Source organism: Coregonus lavaretus, assembly GCF_964263955.1.
Source record: "Coregonus lavaretus genome assembly, chromosome: 27".
Classification (NCBI taxonomy): domain Eukaryota; kingdom Metazoa; phylum Chordata; class Actinopteri; order Salmoniformes; family Salmonidae; genus Coregonus; species Coregonus lavaretus.
In genome coordinates this window covers 26,850,041-26,870,800 of record NC_140014.1, presented here as the reverse complement: position 1 = coordinate 26,870,800, position 20,760 = coordinate 26,850,041, and the positions used below count along the sequence as shown (strand labels likewise).

General features: G+C 45.1%; 1 protein-coding gene across 3 annotated transcripts in view; it reads right to left on the bottom strand.

The window, feature by feature from the left end:
• Window positions 1-19,951, bottom strand: part of LOC311102560 (all trans-polyprenyl-diphosphate synthase PDSS2-like) — a 32,846-nt gene extending 12,895 nt beyond the window's left edge. For 2 of the 3 annotated variants that reach the window (XM_084143936.1, XM_084143937.1), the window contains exons 1-2: window positions 19,284-19,611; window positions 12,326-12,463 (exon numbers count right to left, since the gene is read on the bottom strand). In XM_084143936.1, the coding sequence (XP_084000062.1) occupies window positions 12,326-12,463; window positions 19,284-19,528 (383 nt within the window). In that variant the 5' untranslated portion in view covers window positions 19,529-19,611. Of the gene's footprint in view, window positions 1-12,325; window positions 12,464-19,283; window positions 19,612-19,858 lie in introns of those variants that run through there. The other variant, XM_084143938.1, reaches the window with a different exon arrangement.
• Window positions 19,952-20,760: the final 809 nt, after the last annotated feature.

The following is a 20,760-nucleotide window of genomic DNA, read 5'->3' as shown; positions in this document are numbered from 1 at the left end:
CTGCGTAGCCATGCACGCCTCCAACTCAATCATCAAGTTTGCAGACGACACAACAGTAGTAGGCTTGATTACCAGCAACAATGAGACAGCCTACAGGGAGGTGGTGAGGGCTCTCGGAGTGTGGTGTCAGGAAAATAACCTCACTCAACGTCAAAAAAACAAAGGAGATGATCGTGGACTTCAGGAAACAGCAGAGGGAGTACCTCCTATCCACATCGACGGGACAGCAGTGGAGAAGGTGGAAAGTTTTAAGTTCCTCGGCGTACATATCACTGACAAACTGAAATGGTCCACCCACACAGACAGTGTGGTGAAGAAGGCGCAACAGCGTCTCTTCAACCTCAGGAGGCTGAAGAAATTTGGCCTGTCACCTAAAACCCTCACAAACCTTTACAGATGCACAATTGAGAGCAACTGCACAGGTCACAACCGCAGGGCTCTCCAGAGGGTGGTGTGGTCTGCACAACGCATCACCGGGGGCAAACTACCTGCCCTCCAGGTCACCTACAGCACCCGATGTCACAGGAAGCCCAAAAAGATAATCAAGGACAACTACCACCTGAGCCACTGCCTGTTCACCCTGCTATCATCCAGAAGGTGAGGACAGTACAGGTGCATCAAAGCTGGGACCGAGAGACTGAAAAACAGCTTCTATCTCAAGGCCATCAGACTGTTAAATAGACATCACTAGCACAGAGAGGCTGCTGCCTACATACATACTTGAAAATCACTGGCGGCAGGTAGCTTAGTGGTTAAGAGCATTGTGCCAATAACCGAAAGGTCACTGGTTCTAATCCCTGAGCCGACTAGGTGAAAAATCTGTCAATGTGCCCTTGAGCAAGGCACTTAACCCTAATTGCTCCTGTAAGTCGCTCTGGATAAGAGCGTCTGCTAAATGACTAAAATGTAAATGTAAAAAATCTAAAATAAATGGAACACTAGTCACTTTAATAATGGCACTTTAATGTTTACATATCTTGCATTACCCATCTCATATGTACAGTGAGGGAAAAAAATATTTGATCCCCTGCTGATTTTGTACGTGTCAGCGTCTGGGTGAAGTGGTGAAACGGAATCAGCCGCAGGACACAGAACTGAGAAAAGTATGGCTTTACTAAACACAAAGTAAACCATAGCAAACCCTCCATGCAGGGAAGAGCAAAACAACAGCTCAACAGACGATGTAACAACGAACAATCACGCACAAACCCAGGAGGGAAAACAGAGGTAATATAGGGAAACCAATAAGCCTAATGAGTAACAGGTGTGAATGATAAAGACAGGACTAGTGTGACACAGAAACATCGATCGGTGGCAGCTAGTACTCCGGTGACGACGAACGCCGAAGCCTGCCCGAGCAAGGAGGAGGGGCAGCCTCGGCTGTATCCGTGACAGTACCCCCCCCCCCCCGGCCTCGGGGACGGCCAGGAGGACGCGGAGCAGGGCGAGTCAGATGACGACGATGGAACTCCCTTAACAAGGAGGGATCGATGATGTCCCTCCTGGGAACCCAGCGCCGTTCCTCCGGACCGTACCCCTCCCACTCCACGAGATACTGCAGGCCTCCAACCCGACGCCTCGAATCCAGGATGGAACGGACCGAGTACGCCGGTGCCGCCTCAATGTCCAATGGGGGCGGAGGAACCTCCCGCACCTCAGACTCCTGGAGCGGAACAGCTACCACCGGCCTGAGGAGAGACACATGGAACAAGGGATTAATACGGTAATCAGGTGGAGCTGTAACCTATAACAAACCTTGTTCAACCTCATCAGGACTTTAAAGGGCCCCACAAACCGCCGACCCAGCTTCCGGCAGGGCAGGCGAAGGGGCAGGTTTCGGGTCGAGAGCCAGACCCGGTCCCCCGGTGCATACACCGGAGCCTCACTGCGGTGGCGGTCGGCAATCGCCTTCTGTCTCCTAATAGCCCTTTGCAGGCGTACATGGGAAGCGTTCCATGTCTCCTCCAAGCGCTGAAACCATTCATCCACCGCAGGTGCCTCGATCTGGCTCTGATGCCACGGTGCCAGGACCGGCTGGTAACCTAGTACACACTGAAAGGGAGACAGGTCAGTGGAGGAGTGGCGGAGGGAATTTTGTGCCATCTCTGCCCAGGGGATGTAAACTGACCAATCCCCCTGCCGGTCCTGGCAATACGACCTCAGAAACCTAACCACATCCTGGTTTACTCTCTCTACCTGCCCATTACTCTCGGGGTGAAACCCTGAGGTCAGGCTGACCGAGACCCCCAGATGGTCCATAAACGCCCTCCAGACCCTCGATGTAAACTGGGGACCCCGATCAGACACTATATCCTCAGGTACCCTGTAGTGCCGGAAGACGTGTGTAAACAGGGCCTCTGTGGTCTGTAGGGCAGTAGGGAGACCGGGCAAAGAAAATGAGACAACAGGACTTAGAAAACCGATCCACAACGACCAGGATCGTGGTGTTACCTTGTGACAGAGGAAGATCCGTAACAAAGTCCACCGATAGGTGTGACCACGGCCGTTGTGGAACGGGGAGAGGTTGTAATTTACCTCTGGGCAGGTGTCTAGGTGCCTTGCACTTGGCCCTCATCGAACAAGAGGAAACATAAACCCTCACGTCCTGAGCTAAGGTAGGCCACCAGTACTACCCACTAAGACAGCGCACTGTCCGACCGATGCCAGGATGACCAGAAGAGGGTGACGTGTGAGCCCAATAGATCAAACGATCGCGAACCTCAGACGGAACGTACACACGACCCACTAGACAATGGGGGGGAGTGGGCTCTGTGCGTAACGCCCGCTCGATGTCCGCGTCAACCTCCCATACCACCGGGGCCACCAGACAAGAAGCCGGAAGTATGGGAGTGGACTCCCTGGTCCGCTCCTCTGATTCATACAGCCGGGACAGAGCGTCGGCCTTAGCATTCTGGGAACCTGGTCTATATGATAGGGTGAACACAAAACGCGTGAAAAACATGGCCCACCTTGCCTGACGAGGAATCAGTCTCCTCGCTGCCCGTATGTACTCCAGATTGCAGTGCTCATTCAAAATGAGAAAAGGGTGTTTAGCCCCCTCAAGCCAATGTCTCCACACCTTAAGAGCTTTCACAAAAGCTAACAACTCCCGATCCCCCACATCATAGTTTTGCTCCGCCGGGCTGAGCTTCTTCGAAAAGAAAGCACAGGGGCAGAGTTTGGGAGGCGTACCCGAGCGCTGAGACAGTACAGCTCCTATCCCAGCCTCGGACGCATCCACCTCGACTGTGAATTGCAAGGAAGGATCCGGATGAGCCAGCACAGGAGCCGAGGTGAACAGCGCCTTCAGCTGACCAAAAGCCCTGTTTGCCTCAGCTGACCACTGCAGGTGCACCGGTCCGCCCTTTAGCAAAGAGGTGATGGGAGCTGCTACCTGGCCAAAGCCCCAGATAAATCTCTGGTAGTAGTTGGCAAAACCCAAAAATCGCTGCACCTCTTTTACCGTGGTAGGAGTCGGCCAATTACGCACGGCTGAAATGCGGTCACACTCCATCTCAACCCCTGACTCTGACAAGCGGTATCCTAAGAAAGAGACTGACTGTTTGAAGAACAGACATTTCTCAGCCTTAACGTATAGGTCATGCTCCAACAGTCTACCAAGCACCTTGCGCACCAGGGACACATACTCGTCGCGTGTAGCGGAGTAGATGAGAATATCATCTATATACACCACTACACCCTGTCCATGCAGATCCCTGAAAATCTCATCGACAAAGGATTGAAAGACTGAGGGAGCATTCATCAAGTGGAGGGCCGAATGTATCCCTGTCCCAGAGATTCGGTGACACATGTCTCCATAGCCACCGTCTCCTCCTGTGACAGAGGATACACATGACTCCTGGGAAGTGCAGCGCCCTCACGGAGATCTATCGCACAATCCCCTCATCGATGGGGTGGTAATTGAGTCGCCTTCCTTTTACAGAAGGCGAGAGCCAAATCGGCATATTCTGAGGGAATGTGCATTGTGGAGACATGGTTTGGACTCTCCACCGTGGTTGCCCCTACGGAAACCCCTACACACCTTCCCGAGCACTGAGGTGACCGTCCCTTAAGAGCCCTCTGTTGCCACGAAATACTGGGGTCATGGGTGGTTAGCCAGGGAAGCCCCAGCACAACGGGAAACGCAGGAGAATCAATAAGGAAGAGACTCATTCTCTCCTCATGACCCCCCTGCGTCTCCATCCGGAGTGGAACTGTGACCTCCCTAACCATACCCGACTATCTAGGGCACGTATGGGCAAGGGCACATCTAAAGGCAATATAGGAATCCCTAATCTATGCGCAACCAGCCAATCCATGAAATTCCCAGCTGCGCCGGAATCTACGAGCGCTCTATGCTGGGAATGTGGGGAAAACTCAGGGAAAATAACATTTACCATCATGTGAGCAACAGGGAGCTCTGGGTGAGTTGGGTGCCTACTCACCTGGGATGGTCCACCAGCACCCTGCCTGCTGCCTCGGTTCCATGAGGGTCCTCTCCTCATCAGCACCTCCAAGCTCCATAGGTGTGGAGTCAGAAGGGCTGGGGGATGGCCTGGACGGACCCTGATCTGGACGTCCGCGGGTGGCCAACAGGTTATCCAGCCGGATCGATAAATCTACCAGCTGGTCCAGGTTCAGATTAGTGTCCCTGCAGGCCAGCTCCCTACGAACGTCCTCCCGTAGACTGCATCGGTAGTGGTCAATCAGGGCCCTCTCATTCCATCCCGCGCTGGATGCCAGTGTCCTGAAATCCAGGGCGAAGTCCTGTGCGCTCCTCCTCCCCTGTCGGAAGTGAAACAGACGCCCCCCCCCCTGCTCTCCCCTCTGGCGGATGATCGAATACTGCCCGGAAACGGCGGGTAAAATCCTCATAAGGAACAGACTCAGCGTCTATTCCACCCCACTCCGCGTTGGTCCATTCCAGCGCTCTGCCTGACAGACAGGAGATGAGGGCGGACACGCTCTCGTATCCCGAGGGAGCCGGGTGGATGATTGCCAGGTAGAGCTCCACCTGGAGCAGGAAACCCTTACACCCGGAAGCTGTCCCATCATATTCCCTCGGGAGCGAGAGCCGAATACCACTGGACCCAGGGTTTGATGGTCTAGATGGAGGAGAAATCGGAGGAGGAGGAGGTGTAGAAAACCCAACTCTCTCCCATCGATCCATGGTGTTGATCACTCGATCCATAGCCGAACCTAGTCTCTGCACCATGGTCGAGTACTGTTGGATGCGTTCCTCCACCGAGTCGCTGGGACCGAACGTGCCTGCTGACTCCATAATGGAGTGTGATTCTGTCAGCGTCTGGGTGAAGTGGTGAAACGGAATCAGGCGCAGGACACAGAACTGAGAAAAGTATGGCTTTACTAAACACAAAGTCAACCATAGCAAACCCTCCACGCAGGGAAGAGCAAAACAACAGCTCAACAGACGACGTAACAACAAACAATCACGCACAAACCCAGGAGGGAAAAACAGAGGTATTATAGGGAAACCAATAAGCCTAATGAGTAACAGGTGTGAATAATAAAGACAGGCCATCCCCCCCTGTCAATCAGAAATATTTCTGGCTCCCAGGTGTCTTTTATACAGGTAACGAGCTGAGATTAGGAGCACACTCTTAAAGGGAGTGCTCCTAATCTCAGCTTGTTACCTGTATAAAAAGACACCTGTCCACAGAAGCAATCAATCAATCAGATTCCAAACTCTCCACCATGGCCAAGACCAAAGAGCTCTCCAAGGATGTCAGGGACAAGATTGTAGACCTACACAAGGCTGGAATGGGCTACAAGACCATCGCCAAGAAGAAACACAATAACTGTCAATCTCCCTCGGCCTGGGGCTCCATGCAAGATCTCACCTCGTGGAGTTGCAATGATCATGAGAACGGTGAGGAATCAGCCCAGAACTACACGGGAGGATCTTGTCAATGATCTCAAGGCAGCTGGGACCATAGTCACCAAGAAAACAATTGGTAACACACTACGCCGTGAAGGACTGAAATCCTGCAGCGCCCGCAAGGTCCCCCTGCTCAAGAAAGCACATATACAGGCCCGTCTGAAGTTTGCCAATGAACATCTGAATGATTCAGAAGAGAACTGGGTGAAAGTGTTGTGGTCAGATGAGACCAAAATGGAGCTCTTTGGTATCAAGTCAACTCACCGTGTTTGGAGGAGGAATGCTGCCTATGACCCCAAGAACACCATCCCCACCGTCAAACATGGAGGTGGAAACATTATGCTTTGGGGGTGTTTTTCTGCTAAGGGGACAGGACAACTTCACCGCATCAAAGGGACGATGGACGGGGCCATGTACCGTCAAATCTTGGGTGAGAACCTCCTTCCCTCAGCCAGGGCATTGAAAATGGGTCGTGGATGGGTATTCCAGCATGACAATGACCCAAAACACACACGGCCAAGGCAACAAAGGAGTGGCTCAAGAAGAAGCACATTAAGGTCCTGGAGTGGCCTAGCCAGTCTCCAGACCTTAATCCCATAGAAAATCTGTGGAGGGAGCTGAAGGTTCAAGTTGCCAAACGTCAGGCTCGAAACCTTAATGACTTGGAGAAGATCTGCAAAGAGGAGTGGGACAAAATCCCTCCTGAGATCTGTGCAAACCTGGTGGCCAACTACAAGAAACGCCTGACCTCTGTGATTGCCAACAAGGGTTTTGCCACCAAGTACTAAGTCATGTTTTGCAGAGGGGTCAAATACTTATTTCCCTCATTAATGTAAATCAATTTATAACATTTTTGACATGCGTTTTTCTGGATTTTTTTGTTGTTATTCTGTCTCTCACTGTTCAAATAAACCTACCATTAAAATTATAGACTGATCATGTCTTTGTCAGTGGGCAAACGTACAAAATCAGCAGGGGATCAAATACTTTTTTCCCCTCACTGTATTCTATACGATATATTGCATCTTAGACTATGCCACTTTGATAACGGTAATGACATTGCTCATCAATATATTTATATTCCATTCCTTTACTTAGATTTGTGTGTATTAGGTTTTTGTTGTAGAACTGTTAGATATTACTTGCTAGATATTGCTGCACTGTCGGAACTAGAAGCACAAGCATTTCGCTACACTTGCAATAACATCTGCTAACCATGTGTATGTGACCAATACATTTGATTTGATTTTGATTTGAGTGCTAGGGGTCGGTAGTCATTTAGGCAGGTTACCTTAGCGTTCTTGGGCACAGGGACTACAGCACCAGCTGTTATTTACAAATATACACAGACCGCCACCCCTTGTCTTACCGGAGGCAGCTGTTCTATCGTGCCGATGCACCGAAAACCCCGCCAGCTGTATGTTATCCATGTCGTCGTTCAGCCACGACTCAGTGAAACATAAGACATTACAGTTTTTCATATCCCGTTGGTGGGATATTCTTGATCGGCGATCATCCATTTTATTATTATTATTATATTATTATTATTATCCAATGATTGTACGTTGGCTAATAGGACTGATGGTAGAGGCAGATTACCCACTCGCCGTCGGATCCTTACAAGGCACCCCGACCTACATCCCTGACATCTCCATCTCTTCTTCATGCGAATGACGGGGATTTGGGCCTTGTCGGGTGTCTGAAGTAAATCCTTTGCGTCCGACTCGTTAAAGAAAAAATCTTCATCCAGTACGAGGTGAGTAATCGCTGTCCTGATGTCTAGAAGCTCTTTTCGGTCATAAGAGACGGTGGCAGAAACATTATGTACAAAAGAAGTCACAAATAACTCGGGGGAAAAAAACACACAATAGCACAATTGGTTAGGAGCCCGTAAAACGGCAGCCATCTCCTCCAGCGCCATTGTTCTCAAGCCTTTGTAGCGTGCACAAAAACTCTGTGGTGTTCATGAGCTGTGCACGTGCTTGGCCTCACGCCACAACCTAATTGGACAATTTTGTGCCGATCTGATCCCGCCTCCCACTTTAACCTTGCAACCTCATTGGACATCATTCCACCTGCCAATCAACACTGTCCCTTCTGCATGGTTGTGGCTAATTCCCATTGATGTACAGACTAGTATGGCAAGCAATCTATTGTGATTATGTAATTTATACAATGGAAAAGTTATAACCTACTTACAGTATATGTTTGCATCAAATTACTTACTCCTTTAAAGTCATGTAGTGATAATATTTAGGCCTAGTATTTGTCTATCTGATTAATGATGATCGCTGGCAATCAACTGCAATGATTTGATTTCTCTCTAGAGAAACGGTGCATTGGGCTCACAAAAAAAACGAACTAAATGGAATTCAAAGCCGGTCAATTAGTTGTTTAATAACCAGACAATTCAGTTAATCGCTCAGCACTATTCCAGAGAAATGTAGTCTATTGAAAGAGAGAAATTAAACTATAACCGAGGTCTAACATATCTAACTTCTAATTTTCAAATGTTTTCTAACTTATGATGCATGGATTTGATCGATGTATTCTCGTTGTTATCAAAATAACTAATGGTAAAGTCACGTAGCCAGGCAATCCCACTCGCTTCAGAGCGTGCGCTCACTACATGACATGAACGAGCGCGTATCTCGTGCACTAAATGATGCCAGGTAATAAGAATGTAAGGATAGGACTGCAGATGGTTTATTATGCATGTATGAGCCATGCATTGATGCGTCGAGTCCAAAACGGGAGGTTTAAAAAATAACGACGTAGTTTTCAATCCTCCTGAACGCATCTTTAAAAGAAATTTACAAAATAAAGTTTGCCATTATTGAGGAAAAATAAATAAGCATTTCCTAAATGCCATTATAGTCATTAGAAATAACAGCTATTCTTGATTACCAGACAAAAGACTTGCAAATGTTTTTTTGAATGGAGCCTTTGAACGTGGCCTGAGGGAGGCTATAATCAAATGTTGATTCAGTCATTGCTGGGGATAATTAGGTGTCCTCTCCATATGGGGTGAGCCTGCCAGGGTGAGACAGACAGACAGGGGGGATCGGTCTGTGGAGGGAGCCAGGGATGGGTTCGATGATGGACACTTAGGGCCATCTTTCAGATGGTGTGAAACAGTCCTGATAAGACATTTCAATTCCAGTTATCTGTCAATTCTAGTTGTTCCTGCCGATAATACGCCGTATACATACGTGCCTTGTCTGGCAGCAGGTAATTGCATGTTCTACAGTTGCTCAGAGAGAGTTGTTATTAAAATGCTATAATGTCATTTATTTCTCTGCTCAATCATACCCATTGTCCCCCTTCTGTGAAGAGGAGTGGATTTGGCCTCTCTTTGGCAATGTCTTTCATTTCAATCCCTGCCACTGCATTGATGTTATTAACACACAGTATTCAAATGTGTCGGTGTAGACGTTTTAACAGTTAGGGATGAAAATGATAGCCTACTGGCCCCCCGTGTAGCTCAGTTGTAGCTTTACACAGATCAGTCGTCCTGGTCCCTTTGCAGAAAAACAGCCCCAAAGCATGATGTTTCCACCACCATGCTTCACAGTAGGTATGGTGTTCTTTGGATGCAACTCAGCATTCTTTGTCCTCCAAACACGACGAGTTAAGTTTTTACCAAAAAGTTCTATTTTGGTTTCATCTGACCATATGACATTCTCCCAATCCTCTTCTGGATCATCCAAATGCACTCTAGCAAACTTCAGACGGGCCTGGACATGTACTGGCTTAAGCAGGGGGACACGTCTGGCACTGCAGGATTTGAGTCCCTGGCGGCGTAGTGTGTTACTGATGGTAGGCTTTGTTACTTTGGTCCCAGCTCTCTGCAGGTCATTCACTAGGTACCCCCGTGTGGTTCTGGGATTTTTGCTCACCGTTCTTGTGATCATTTTGACCCCACGGGGTGAGATCTTGCGTGGAGCCCCAGATCGAGGGAGATTATCAGTGGTCTTGTATGTCTTCCATTTCCTAATAATTGCTCCCACAGTTGATTTCTTTAAACCAAGCTGCTTACCTATTGCATATTCAGTCTTCCCAGCCTGGTGCAGGTCTACAATTTTGTTTCTGGTGTCCTTTGACAGCTCTTTGGTCTTGGCCATAGTGGAGTTTGGAGTGTGACTGTTTGAGGTTGTGGACAGGTGTCTTTTATACTGATAACAAGTTCAAACAGGTGCCATTAATACAGGTAACGAGTGGAGGACAGAGGAGCCTCTTAAAGAAGAAGTTACAGGTCTGTGAGAGCCAGAAATCTTGCTTGTTTGTAGGTGACCAAATACTTATTTTCCACCATAATTTGCAAATAAATTCATTAAAAATCCTACAATGTGATTTTCTGGAAAATGTTTTCTCAATTTGTCTGTCATAGTTGACGTGTACCTATGATAAATTACAGGCCTCTCTCATCTTTTTAAGTGGGAGAACTTGCACAATTGGTGGCTGACTAAATACTTTTTTTCCCCACTGTACATCAAATCTTAACCTGGGTACAAATCTCACACAAATACTGAGCGCATTGTTACTTCAGCAAAAGTATAAAGCAGGGTATTGAGTACATCCTGTACAAATGCAGCTAAATAATAATAATAATAATGTTGGCACTGGTAGCTATTCCGACAGACACCCCACACTAGGACCCCTAAAGAAGCCTCGCCCAGTCTCTGCCTCAGATCTACAACTCATGATAAGCAGCGTCGGAGCCAGGGGAGGAAAAAGGGGAGGAAAAAGGAAAAAGGGCTGAAGGGGACTTGTGTATAAATAGCTTCGGCAGCCGGTTGCATAGCAACTGATGCCATCTTGCTGAGGCGTTCCCGCCCCTAACACGGCCCTTGTCCTGAGTGTTCTGTTCCATTTTCCTCCCTCTACAGGGTCCGCAATACCCTGCAATACAGCTGTGTTTCTGTCTGTTTTGTCTCTGGGTATCTGGCTGTTTTGTCTTCTGTGTCTGTCTCTCTGTCTGTTTCTGTCTCTCTGTTTCTGTCTGTCTCCCTTTCTCTCCATCTGTCCGTCTTTCTTTCTCTCTGATTCCGTACAGCTCTGGCCCTCTCTCTATGCTGAGTTCCCTGGTGAGCCATCAGTACTGGGCACTGGAGTGGGAGACATTTTACAAATGCTGGCTGTCAGGAGGGAGGGAGGAGAACATTCCCCTGGAGGTATAAATCAATCCCCCCATCAGTGCTCCGGCCCAGGTGCTAATGAGCCCACATTCCTTCAACAGAGGAGAGGGGGTGAGACAAAGTAAGAGCAAGAGAGGCAGGGGGCGGAGCGAGAGGGGCAGGGGGGCGGGGGGGAGAAAGGGGAAGGGTGAGAGAAAGTGTCAGAGACAGAGAGAGGGTGGGGGGTGTGCGGGGGGATGGCGGGGGCGGAGCGAGAGGGGCGGGGGGGCGAGTGGGGCGGGGGGGGGGAAGGGGAAGGGTGAGAGAAAGTGTCAGAGACAGAGAGAGGGTCAGAGAGAAGCAAATGTTTGTCTGTGTTTAATCAAATCAAATTTAATTGGTCACATACACATGTTCAGCAGATGTTATTGCGGGTGTAGCGAAATGATTGTGTTTCTAGCTCCGACAGTGCAGTAATATCTAACAATTTCACAACATATACCCAATACACACAAATCTAAGTAAAGCAATGGAATAAAACATATGTAAAGGACAGGTACCGGTACTCCTTGTATAGTCTCGTTATTTTATTGTGTTACCATTTCCTTTTTTGCTAATTGTTGGGAAAGGGCTCGTAAGTAAGCATTTCACAGTCTACACTTGTTGTATTCGGAGCATGTGACAACTAAAATGTGATTTGATTTGAGTAGAAGGCACAATCCTCATGAAACTGGATGCAACATCTTGCAGTATGGGGATCCTGATGTATTGCTTTAGTTTACTCTGAATTGTTGGTCATTTCAATAGCTGGAGCCCTAATCTTATGGATGGTCGATAACTTGATAAGTCAGACTGTAAGCATATTCATTACACCCACTCCACACTAGCCCCCCTCCTGTCCTGCTTGACAGACTTCTCCACTGAACCTAGAGTTGAGGCAGTGCTGCTCGCCAGCTAGGAGCAAGAAAAGGGCCATTCAGACACCCAGTGCACCACCTGCCAAACACAACAGCGACTTCTGGTAACCACTTGGCATGGTTGTAGAGTAATATCCACACAAAATTCCCTGTTCTGGGCAACATTCTCTATGTGTGCAGTGTGCTTGCGTGTGAGTGTGTGTGAGTGAGTAAGTGAATGTTGTCATCAGAAAAAATGACAAATTGGAGCTGGTGTTTGTGTGGTGTCAGATCAGGAGCAATGAAAAGTATTTTCCCGTCTTTTCACCAAGTCAGTGGTAATGAAGGAAAGGAGACAAGGAAAGAAAGCTATGGAGGAATGTGAAGACAAAGCCTCAGAGAGGCGTGTTTACCTGGGGTAGATGCCGCTAACCATGTCCTGGGTCAGGAGGTCTGAGGCTGTGTGCTGGCTGGGACCGGCTGCCTTGGACATCAACAGGACCACCAGGCCCCTCATCTGAAGGTTGTTTCTGCTGTCATAGATTAAGCCCCTGAGAAGAGGGACAGGCACCAATCAGGCATTTATTGTTGGGTAAGGGTTTATACATGTGGAGATATGCTCTGTTTCATACACAGAAAATACATCTGAATGAAGACAGAAAAATTAATTGTAGCTGAGATTGACACAAAACAGGCATGCCTTGGGCCACATCTTGAATTTGCAAAAATTGGCAATTTCATGTATGATATTTGATCTTTCCCACACATTTAAAGAAATGTCCTTCAGGAGTAAAAAAACGAACATATTTTCATCGTCCAAAAATCCATTCTGGCAAGCAGGGAATTGCCGCTGAATGGCGGGCTAAGTATGCAGCCTCTTAACAATGACAAAGAATATGTCCAGTAATAGTATGGAAATGAGAGGTGGTGCAACACTATGTTAATGAGGTTGTGTGTAGCATTCACCGCCTCTCTCCAGGGGCACCCCAAAAATCCCTTTATTCCCTCACATCAACGCTAAGCAAAGAAAATGGCTAATTGCTGCTTCATGGGGGTGACGCATAGAGAAAGGTCAACACAATCATGAAGACAACTGCCTTTCAAAATCAAAATTAATTGAGCTGCATTGTCAAATATCATTTGGGCCACATCATAGCAAGTGGTGGAGGGCTTTATATTCAATGAGCATACCTTCAAGACATCAACTCAAGAATGTATAATTTAATTTTTTCACCTTTTTTTTTTATTGCTAAGGGAAGTGTCAACCTGAGAGCACAGCTATGAAGGGAGGTGAGGGAAAAACTAGAGATGTGCTATTTGTGAAAATGTATGTCATGGAATGCACCTTGGAATATTGCTCCACTGCTCACATTTTTGTTGGTGCACCCCACTCTTTTATAGTATTAAAAAAAAAAAAATCTCAGTGTAGCTTTAAACAAGCAAGCTTAGACAGACTAATGATTAATAAAGACCGAACCATATTGATCAGTTGTGGCACAACACATTGTTTGCCAGCAAAACGGGGCCCCACACACAATTCCAGCAGAGCTGCAAGGCTCTAGCGGTGGGCTGGCCACTGTGGAGATAAAATAACTGTGGTCCCGAGGGAGCAGTTAGACAGAGCACATCTAATCCTGTCCCCAGGGAGCCCCCTGTGCCATGAATCACACTCTCGTTAGAGCCCAGAGTAGACACCGAGCACCACCCACTCCGCCTGCGCCCAGACACCAGCCTCCACAAGATAAGTCTCCCTCCCCTTGACCAAACCCTGCACCACAGGGAGGGGCGAGAGACGGGGGGAGAGAGAGAGGCAAAGGAGAGGACGAAAGAGACAGACAGAGAATGAAGGGAATGTGCGAGAGGCAGAGGAAGAAAGAGAGAGCAGGAGAAAGAGGCGGAAGAACAGAACAAGAGAGAAGGATGGGGAGAGGGAGAGAGATGGGCAGGGAGAGGGGAATAGAGAGATAAAAAGGGGAGATGATGGGAGATATGGTAAGTGCAATAGATAAGTAAGGAAACTGACAGGTCTAATTTGATCTGTTAAATCCTTATCTCAGTGGAACCTAAGGAAAACCATCACATGAAACAAGTTGTCATCTGATACTTTCCTGTGTTCATAATTGTAACAAAAAGAACAGCATGTAGCCTAGGTTAACCTCAACAAAATTCAGTACACTTTTGCCAGGTTTCTAAAAAATCTCCTACATCAAAAATATTTATTGAGAGGTAAAAACTGTCATTATGAGGGGTGATATTACACTGAAATTCCTATAGCTTTCAATTGAAAGAACAGCAACCACACCATAAATGTTATCTGCCTGTGGTGAGACTGGCCAAGTCTGCAGCCTGAAGATGGCAGGTGATTCATATGTATGCCAGTGGCCACACAATGGCACATCAATCAATTATAACCACCCTCCTGCAAAAGGGTGGGGCTGGGAAAGAGGGAGAGAGAAAGAGAGATGGGTCAATGTCATTTTAATGAGTAGGACTACTACAGTGCTCTCTGAATCGTATCTATCGGTCTAGTACATAGACTTAGACCGAGTACTGCACAATTATTAAAATGTATCACATGTAGTTAGCCAATTTAGGGGGCAAAGAATCAATAACAATTTTTTAAGTCAAAACACAATCACTTAAGGGTAATATTTGGATAAACTCCTCATTGTACAAAATAGGATTTGGCATCTATCTCTAAATATTTCCTGAACTCCTACATGTGACGAAAAAACTCAGTTGAAAACAATTGAAGCTACTTGAAGAGAAAAGTCAAACTGTGTCAAGGTTTTTCCCCGCTACAAAGTGAAAGTCCCTCTGTCCTGCATTGCCTGCCACACTCTGTAACTCCAGACTTTGGGCAAAGTTAGCTGAGCTGAATTTTTTAAGAAAAAAAATATATATACGAAACACAACTCCACGGGGGTCTGCCTGTCTGCTATTGTGGATATTTTTATCTGCGCAGCATCTTGGACAGAGACAGTAGGAAATACAAACCAGCCAACCCAAGCTGACAGTGAGGAGTCAGACTGTCAGAGGTCCACTTCGCCCCTGTGCTACAACACTGAAATTGATTGTCATATCAGATTTAGGTGTATAGGTTATTACACCCTTGGGTAATATGGTTTCCAACACACTTGTCTGCATGGCAGGATTGGATTCCAGCACTCTCTTTATCATTCCCTGTCCCTTTGCTTCTTTCTTATAGTGAGAAGCCATTCATCCCAACTGAAGAGAGATGGCACTGAAGGGTAACTAACTATCTGGCTGATAGTTTAGAGAGGTAAATAAGAAGAAGATATCTTCACCTGCAATACCTTTGTTGTGGTGGTGCAGGTAGATGCTTAAGGGGCTAATTAAGTACAATTCAGCTATGAGGCTTTGTAATCAATCCATTTGTACTAAGTGATAAGCTTATTCCAAAATCTAACAGAAGGAGTGCTGGGATAGCGGGAGAGAGAAAGAGAGATGGGTCAATGCCATTTTAATGGGTAGGACTACCTACTTACAGTGCTCTCTGAATCTTATCTATCGGTCTAGTACATAGACCTAGACCTAGTACTACATAATTATTCAAATGTATCGCATGTAGTTAGCCAATGTTTGGGGCAAAGCACCAAAAAACATTTCTTAATTGAGAACACAATCACTTAAGGGTAGCATTTGGATAAACTCCTCAGTGTACAAAATAGGATTTGGCATCTACCTCTAAATATTTCCTGAACTCCTACATGTGACGACAAAAACTCAGTTGAAAACAATGGAAGCCACTTGAAGAGAAAAGTCAAACTGTGTCAAGGTCTTTCCCTGCTCCAAAGTGAAAGTTCCTCTGTCCTGCATTGCCACACTCTGTAACTCCAGACTGAGCTGAGTTGAATTGTTTAAGAATGAAAGGAAAAGAGAACACAGAGGTCAAATGTTTAGATGAGTTCATGTCACGCTGCCTGTTCATGTTACACACTCATTTGGGGTTGAGCATTTAAATGCCCAATGCAGCTGTTTTTATCTCAATATCAAATCATTTCTGGGTAACAATGAAGTACCTTACTGTGATTGTTTTCAATTAAAAAGGACAAAAAGAAACAAAAATAGCTTTTTAGCAAGAGCAATTTCTCAAGCAAGAATTTTGCTAGGACTGGACTGAGTGTAGAGGGGAAAACTGAAAAGTAGCTGTTATTGGCAGAGAGGTTTGAAACTCTTTCTTATTGGTCTAATACCTAATTTACCACCTGTCTTTTCAAAAAGCTCTTACACTAAAAGGGCATTATCATAATTTTAATAATTCACAATTTCACAGTATTATTCCAACCTCATAGTTTGGAAATATATACACTGAGTGTACAAAACACCTTCCTAATATTGAGTTGCACCCCCTTTTTCCCTCAAGGCAGACATGGACTCTACAAGGTGTCGAAAATGTTCCACAGGGATGCTGGCCCATGTTGGCTCCAATGCTTCCCACAGTTGTGTCAAGTTGGCTGGATGTCCTTTGGGTGGTGGACCATTCTTGATACACACAGGAAACTGTTGAGTGTGAAAAACCCAGCAGCGTAGCAGTTCTTGAAACACTCAAACCAGTGCGCCTGGCACCTACTACCATACCCCATTCAAAGGCACTTAAATATTGTGTCTTGCCCGCACACAAAATTCTTGTCTCAAGGCTTAAAAATCCTTCTTCAACCTGTGTCCTCCCCTTCATCTACACTGATTGAAGTGGATTTAACAGGTAACATCAATAAGGGATCATAGCTTTCACCTGGATTCACCTGGTCAGTCTACGTCATGGAAAGAGCAGGTATTCCTAATGTTTTGTAGACTCAGTGTATCAAACAAAGGAAAATCACGTTTTTGAGGGCACTTGGCCTTTAACAGAATCTACACAGCACAGAATCCATGGGACTTATTGAAATTAGTCACATTTTGAGACTATCTAGAAAAAAAAAACGTTTCGGGTTTTTAGTTTTAGTTTCAACCTTTTAGTAGGCTAGAATTCAATGAAGGAAAATCACAATTTTTTTATTATTTGGGTTGCCATTGCATCATCTGAAACAATGTCTTATTTTCTTATGTCAATCCTCCATTTGATTTAGTGTAGGCTGTTTTTAGAAACAAGTTAGACAATCTGTTTTGTTATTTCAGGCTTTTCTTTTGTTTACATTTACTGGATGACCCTATTTGTCAGAGTAGGCCACCAGTCTACACATAACTTTGTAGACAATACCAGCAGGCACTGTACAAGGAGAGGAGACAGTTGAATTGCCAATACAAGCCACAAGAGGGTAGCCACTCTACCCAGCTCAGTCCTCTACAGCCAAAAAACTAAAAGAAACAAGAGAAGACACCAGCATCTTTCTCTGGGAGCTGTAAAAATCATGAAACAGCTTACAAAATAACAACAAATTAAAACTTGTCTGAGACATAAGGACGGTTAATTATGGAGCTTAGGTTGTGACAACCATCACACTTGCTCTCAATAACAACATCTTTGACACACCAGTGATTAAAGCAACAACAAAAAATCCCATGACAAACTTTAATAAGACATTACCCCTTTAAAGAGCTCTGTTGTGCAGCTGTTACTAAACCCTGCTTGAAATTCAGGTTGTAAAACTGCATTTGTAAAATGATTCCACACACAATTGAAGGAATAGAGAAATAAACGTGGTAACAATATAAAACTAGGATCCCACTCTTTTTTTAAACAAAGGTCAAAACTGCTTTCAAAATACATTTGCCAAAATTGCTTTCAAATGTATTTTCCTGCAATTGCATTAAAGAGCGACTAAACACTCCGATAGGCACGTGTGTTTTTCTGTTGTTCATTAGAAAAAATAGATTTCAGTCTCGGAGGTGTGTTTCCTGACCGATTCCGCGTTTGGTTAATGGTGTTTGTCCCCCATGAGACAAGCCTATTTCACTTCCTCAAAATCCCCAGAATGAATCTATGATAATAAATGTTTGTTTTTGCCAAGGACATTTTAGTTGCGAAATGTTATGTTTACCTAAGGTGTTTGGTGCAGTATTTCTCAAGTAAAAAAATGTGCGACATGTCTTCGTCAAATCAAAACCCAACCTTCATTTACCCGTTGTGACACACGGATGTTCCAATCTCCCTTTTAGACGAGACTGACTTTATGACCAACATGATCCTATTTACACTTTGTAGTAAATTTTGACACTAGAATAGCTGTTTCTGACTCATATCGATGCCGCATATGTCGTTTTCAAAGGGATTTGTTGCTTTTTAAAAAGAATTGTTGTGCATTGACTGCTTGTCAGAATACGTTTCCCTCCTATGGCACTCGCAACTTGTATGCGCCTCGAGAGGAATCTTTATCTCACATAGAACACACCACAACAAGCCGACTAGGTAAATAGGTAAACTACTCTCTATGGGGTTGTTTTAATAACAACATTACATGGCAAAAATAGTAGCACTGGAAAGTTCCATCCTGAATGATAAATTATAGGCTTTGAATTACTTTGCCAGCAGCTACAGTAGCCTACACACCGCTGTCTGAGTTGAGCGCTGTTGTGGTGCGCATTATAGACTATTTAATTCCCTTCATCTGAACACCGGAGTGTCATCAACAATCATGCATCTCAGTTCAGTGCAGACAGCGTAAAAGAGAGAATAAAATATTTGAGAACATTTATTTGTAACTGTATTAGGATGTCATCTTGAAACCAGCCCCCCTCTACACTGATCTAAAAAACAACCTCTCCAGAATCCATATGAAGGAGGACTTTAACCCCTAGTGTAGCCTGTACTGAGGGGCCAGAAACCCAGGGTTTTCCTCATTAAATCAATTAATAGGATTGTGCACTCTAAATACAACCTAATTTGACCTACAGTAGGTGCACCCAATGTGGATAGGTCTATTTTATTTTCACATTGCAAACTGAGACATAGACTGGTCCCAGATCTGTTTGTGCCATCATGTCAACTCCCATTACAAGGAGTGGCATGATGGCACAAACAGACTGGTACCCAGGTTAACTGCAGCATGGCTTGGGTCACTAAAAGGGAACTGAACTGGCCTGATGGCATATGGTGCCAGCTGCCATAAGCCTATGTGAAAAGAAAGCAGGCCCTTTACTGTTCCTAAATTTGGGGGCATTGTTGTGGGGGTGACCTGGTCAGTCGAGGAGGCAGAAGTTGGTTGGATCAGCTCAATCAGAAGTTATGGTAGGGAAGATGGTGATTGACTGTCATGACTGACATAATCAAGTCTTCTAAAACCACAGATAGCCAATACAGAGTTGCATTGTTTGTGTATGATGAAATTGTGTATAGAAATATTTGATATTTGCATTACAAACATGATGTAATATCATATGCAATACTATATGTTTGTGTGTAAACCATACCTTGCAGTGTTGAGTAACGGGTGTTTTGTTCCAACCAGTTTCCTCACGTGCATCGCTACATCACTGAGTTCATCACTCAACAAGCAGCGCAGGCTCATGAAGGAGGTCGGATAACCCACGATTTTCTCTGCATCCGAGACCACTTTATTCCAATTAGAAGGCGTTGTGTTGGAGAAAATACTTATGTTCCTCTGTCCACGGTTTAACACACCGATGCACGAGAGTCGAAACCAAATTACTGGCATCTTTACAGCTGTATGTATTTTACTAATTCAAGTGGAAACAAGGGTAAAACAAACCCTTGCGTTTTCGATCAAAGCTTAACACAAGCTAGTATAAGTCGATTAAACAAATAAACTAAACGATGGCAGGCAATTAAATTAACTTACTAAATTAGATATCTAGCTAGCTATATTTACAATATCTCATGCTAGCAACACCTGTAAGTGTAACGTTATGATGATGTCATCCTCGCTAGCGACAATGTTATATTAATTGAAAGTACTTCACTTTACGGCGCCACGTATGTCCTGAGTATAATGCTGGGTTATCACCCAACTTAATTTGATACTTACTCCCTTTGAGATATCCTATAAAGTCTTGTAAATATTCCGTAACACACGACCTAAAATGTTAAGCATTGACACAGGAGGCCGCCATCTTGACGTAACGCACTACGGTATGTCGCAAAACCTTTACAACAGTACCTTGTGCCCATAGAAATAGAATCCATGGATTCTATTTCTATGGTTGTGTCCGATTTATCAGCATTTGGAATCAGTTTTAAAATAGGCTACAAGTGAATGCTGTCTTGTGGCTAGTATCACCAAAAAGATTAGATGTGCATGTATCTTATAAAATGTGCTATAAAGTCCACTCTGTAAAGATTTGGGTTGCCTGTGGATTTAAAATGGACAAAACGTTGTTTAATTTTGACTGTGAAGGATCCAACATTCAGAGCGAAATAATGACATAAATTAAAAGAAAAACGTGCATTTTTGTATTTTCTGTCGATTTAGGATATCATTGTTATTCGGAAGATGCGTCATTGACATAATATGATTATTGAGAAGTCATTTAGGCCTATCAAAGTTGACATGATGGCACCATGTAGGCTAGAATTTGTGTCCTTTGGAGCAAAGTTGTTACATTTGTGTTTTGTGGCCAGTGTGGTGAAACTGATGGTTTCTCTGAACTGATGGCTTCTATGGTTGTGGCTAGATGGTCTACAGCATTTTAGCTAAGCGTAACCCTAACTCTTTTCCTAACCTTAACCTAATTCTCCTAACCAGCTATGTTAATTATCCTAACCTGCTACTTGAATTATCCTAACCCGCTACGTTAATTATCCTAACCTGCTATGTCAATTCTCCATCTAGCCACAACCATAGAAGCCATCAGTTCCGAGAAACAATCAGTGTCACCTATGGAGCGAATTCAGTGCCAACAGAAATTGAATTTTAATTACATAATTTAG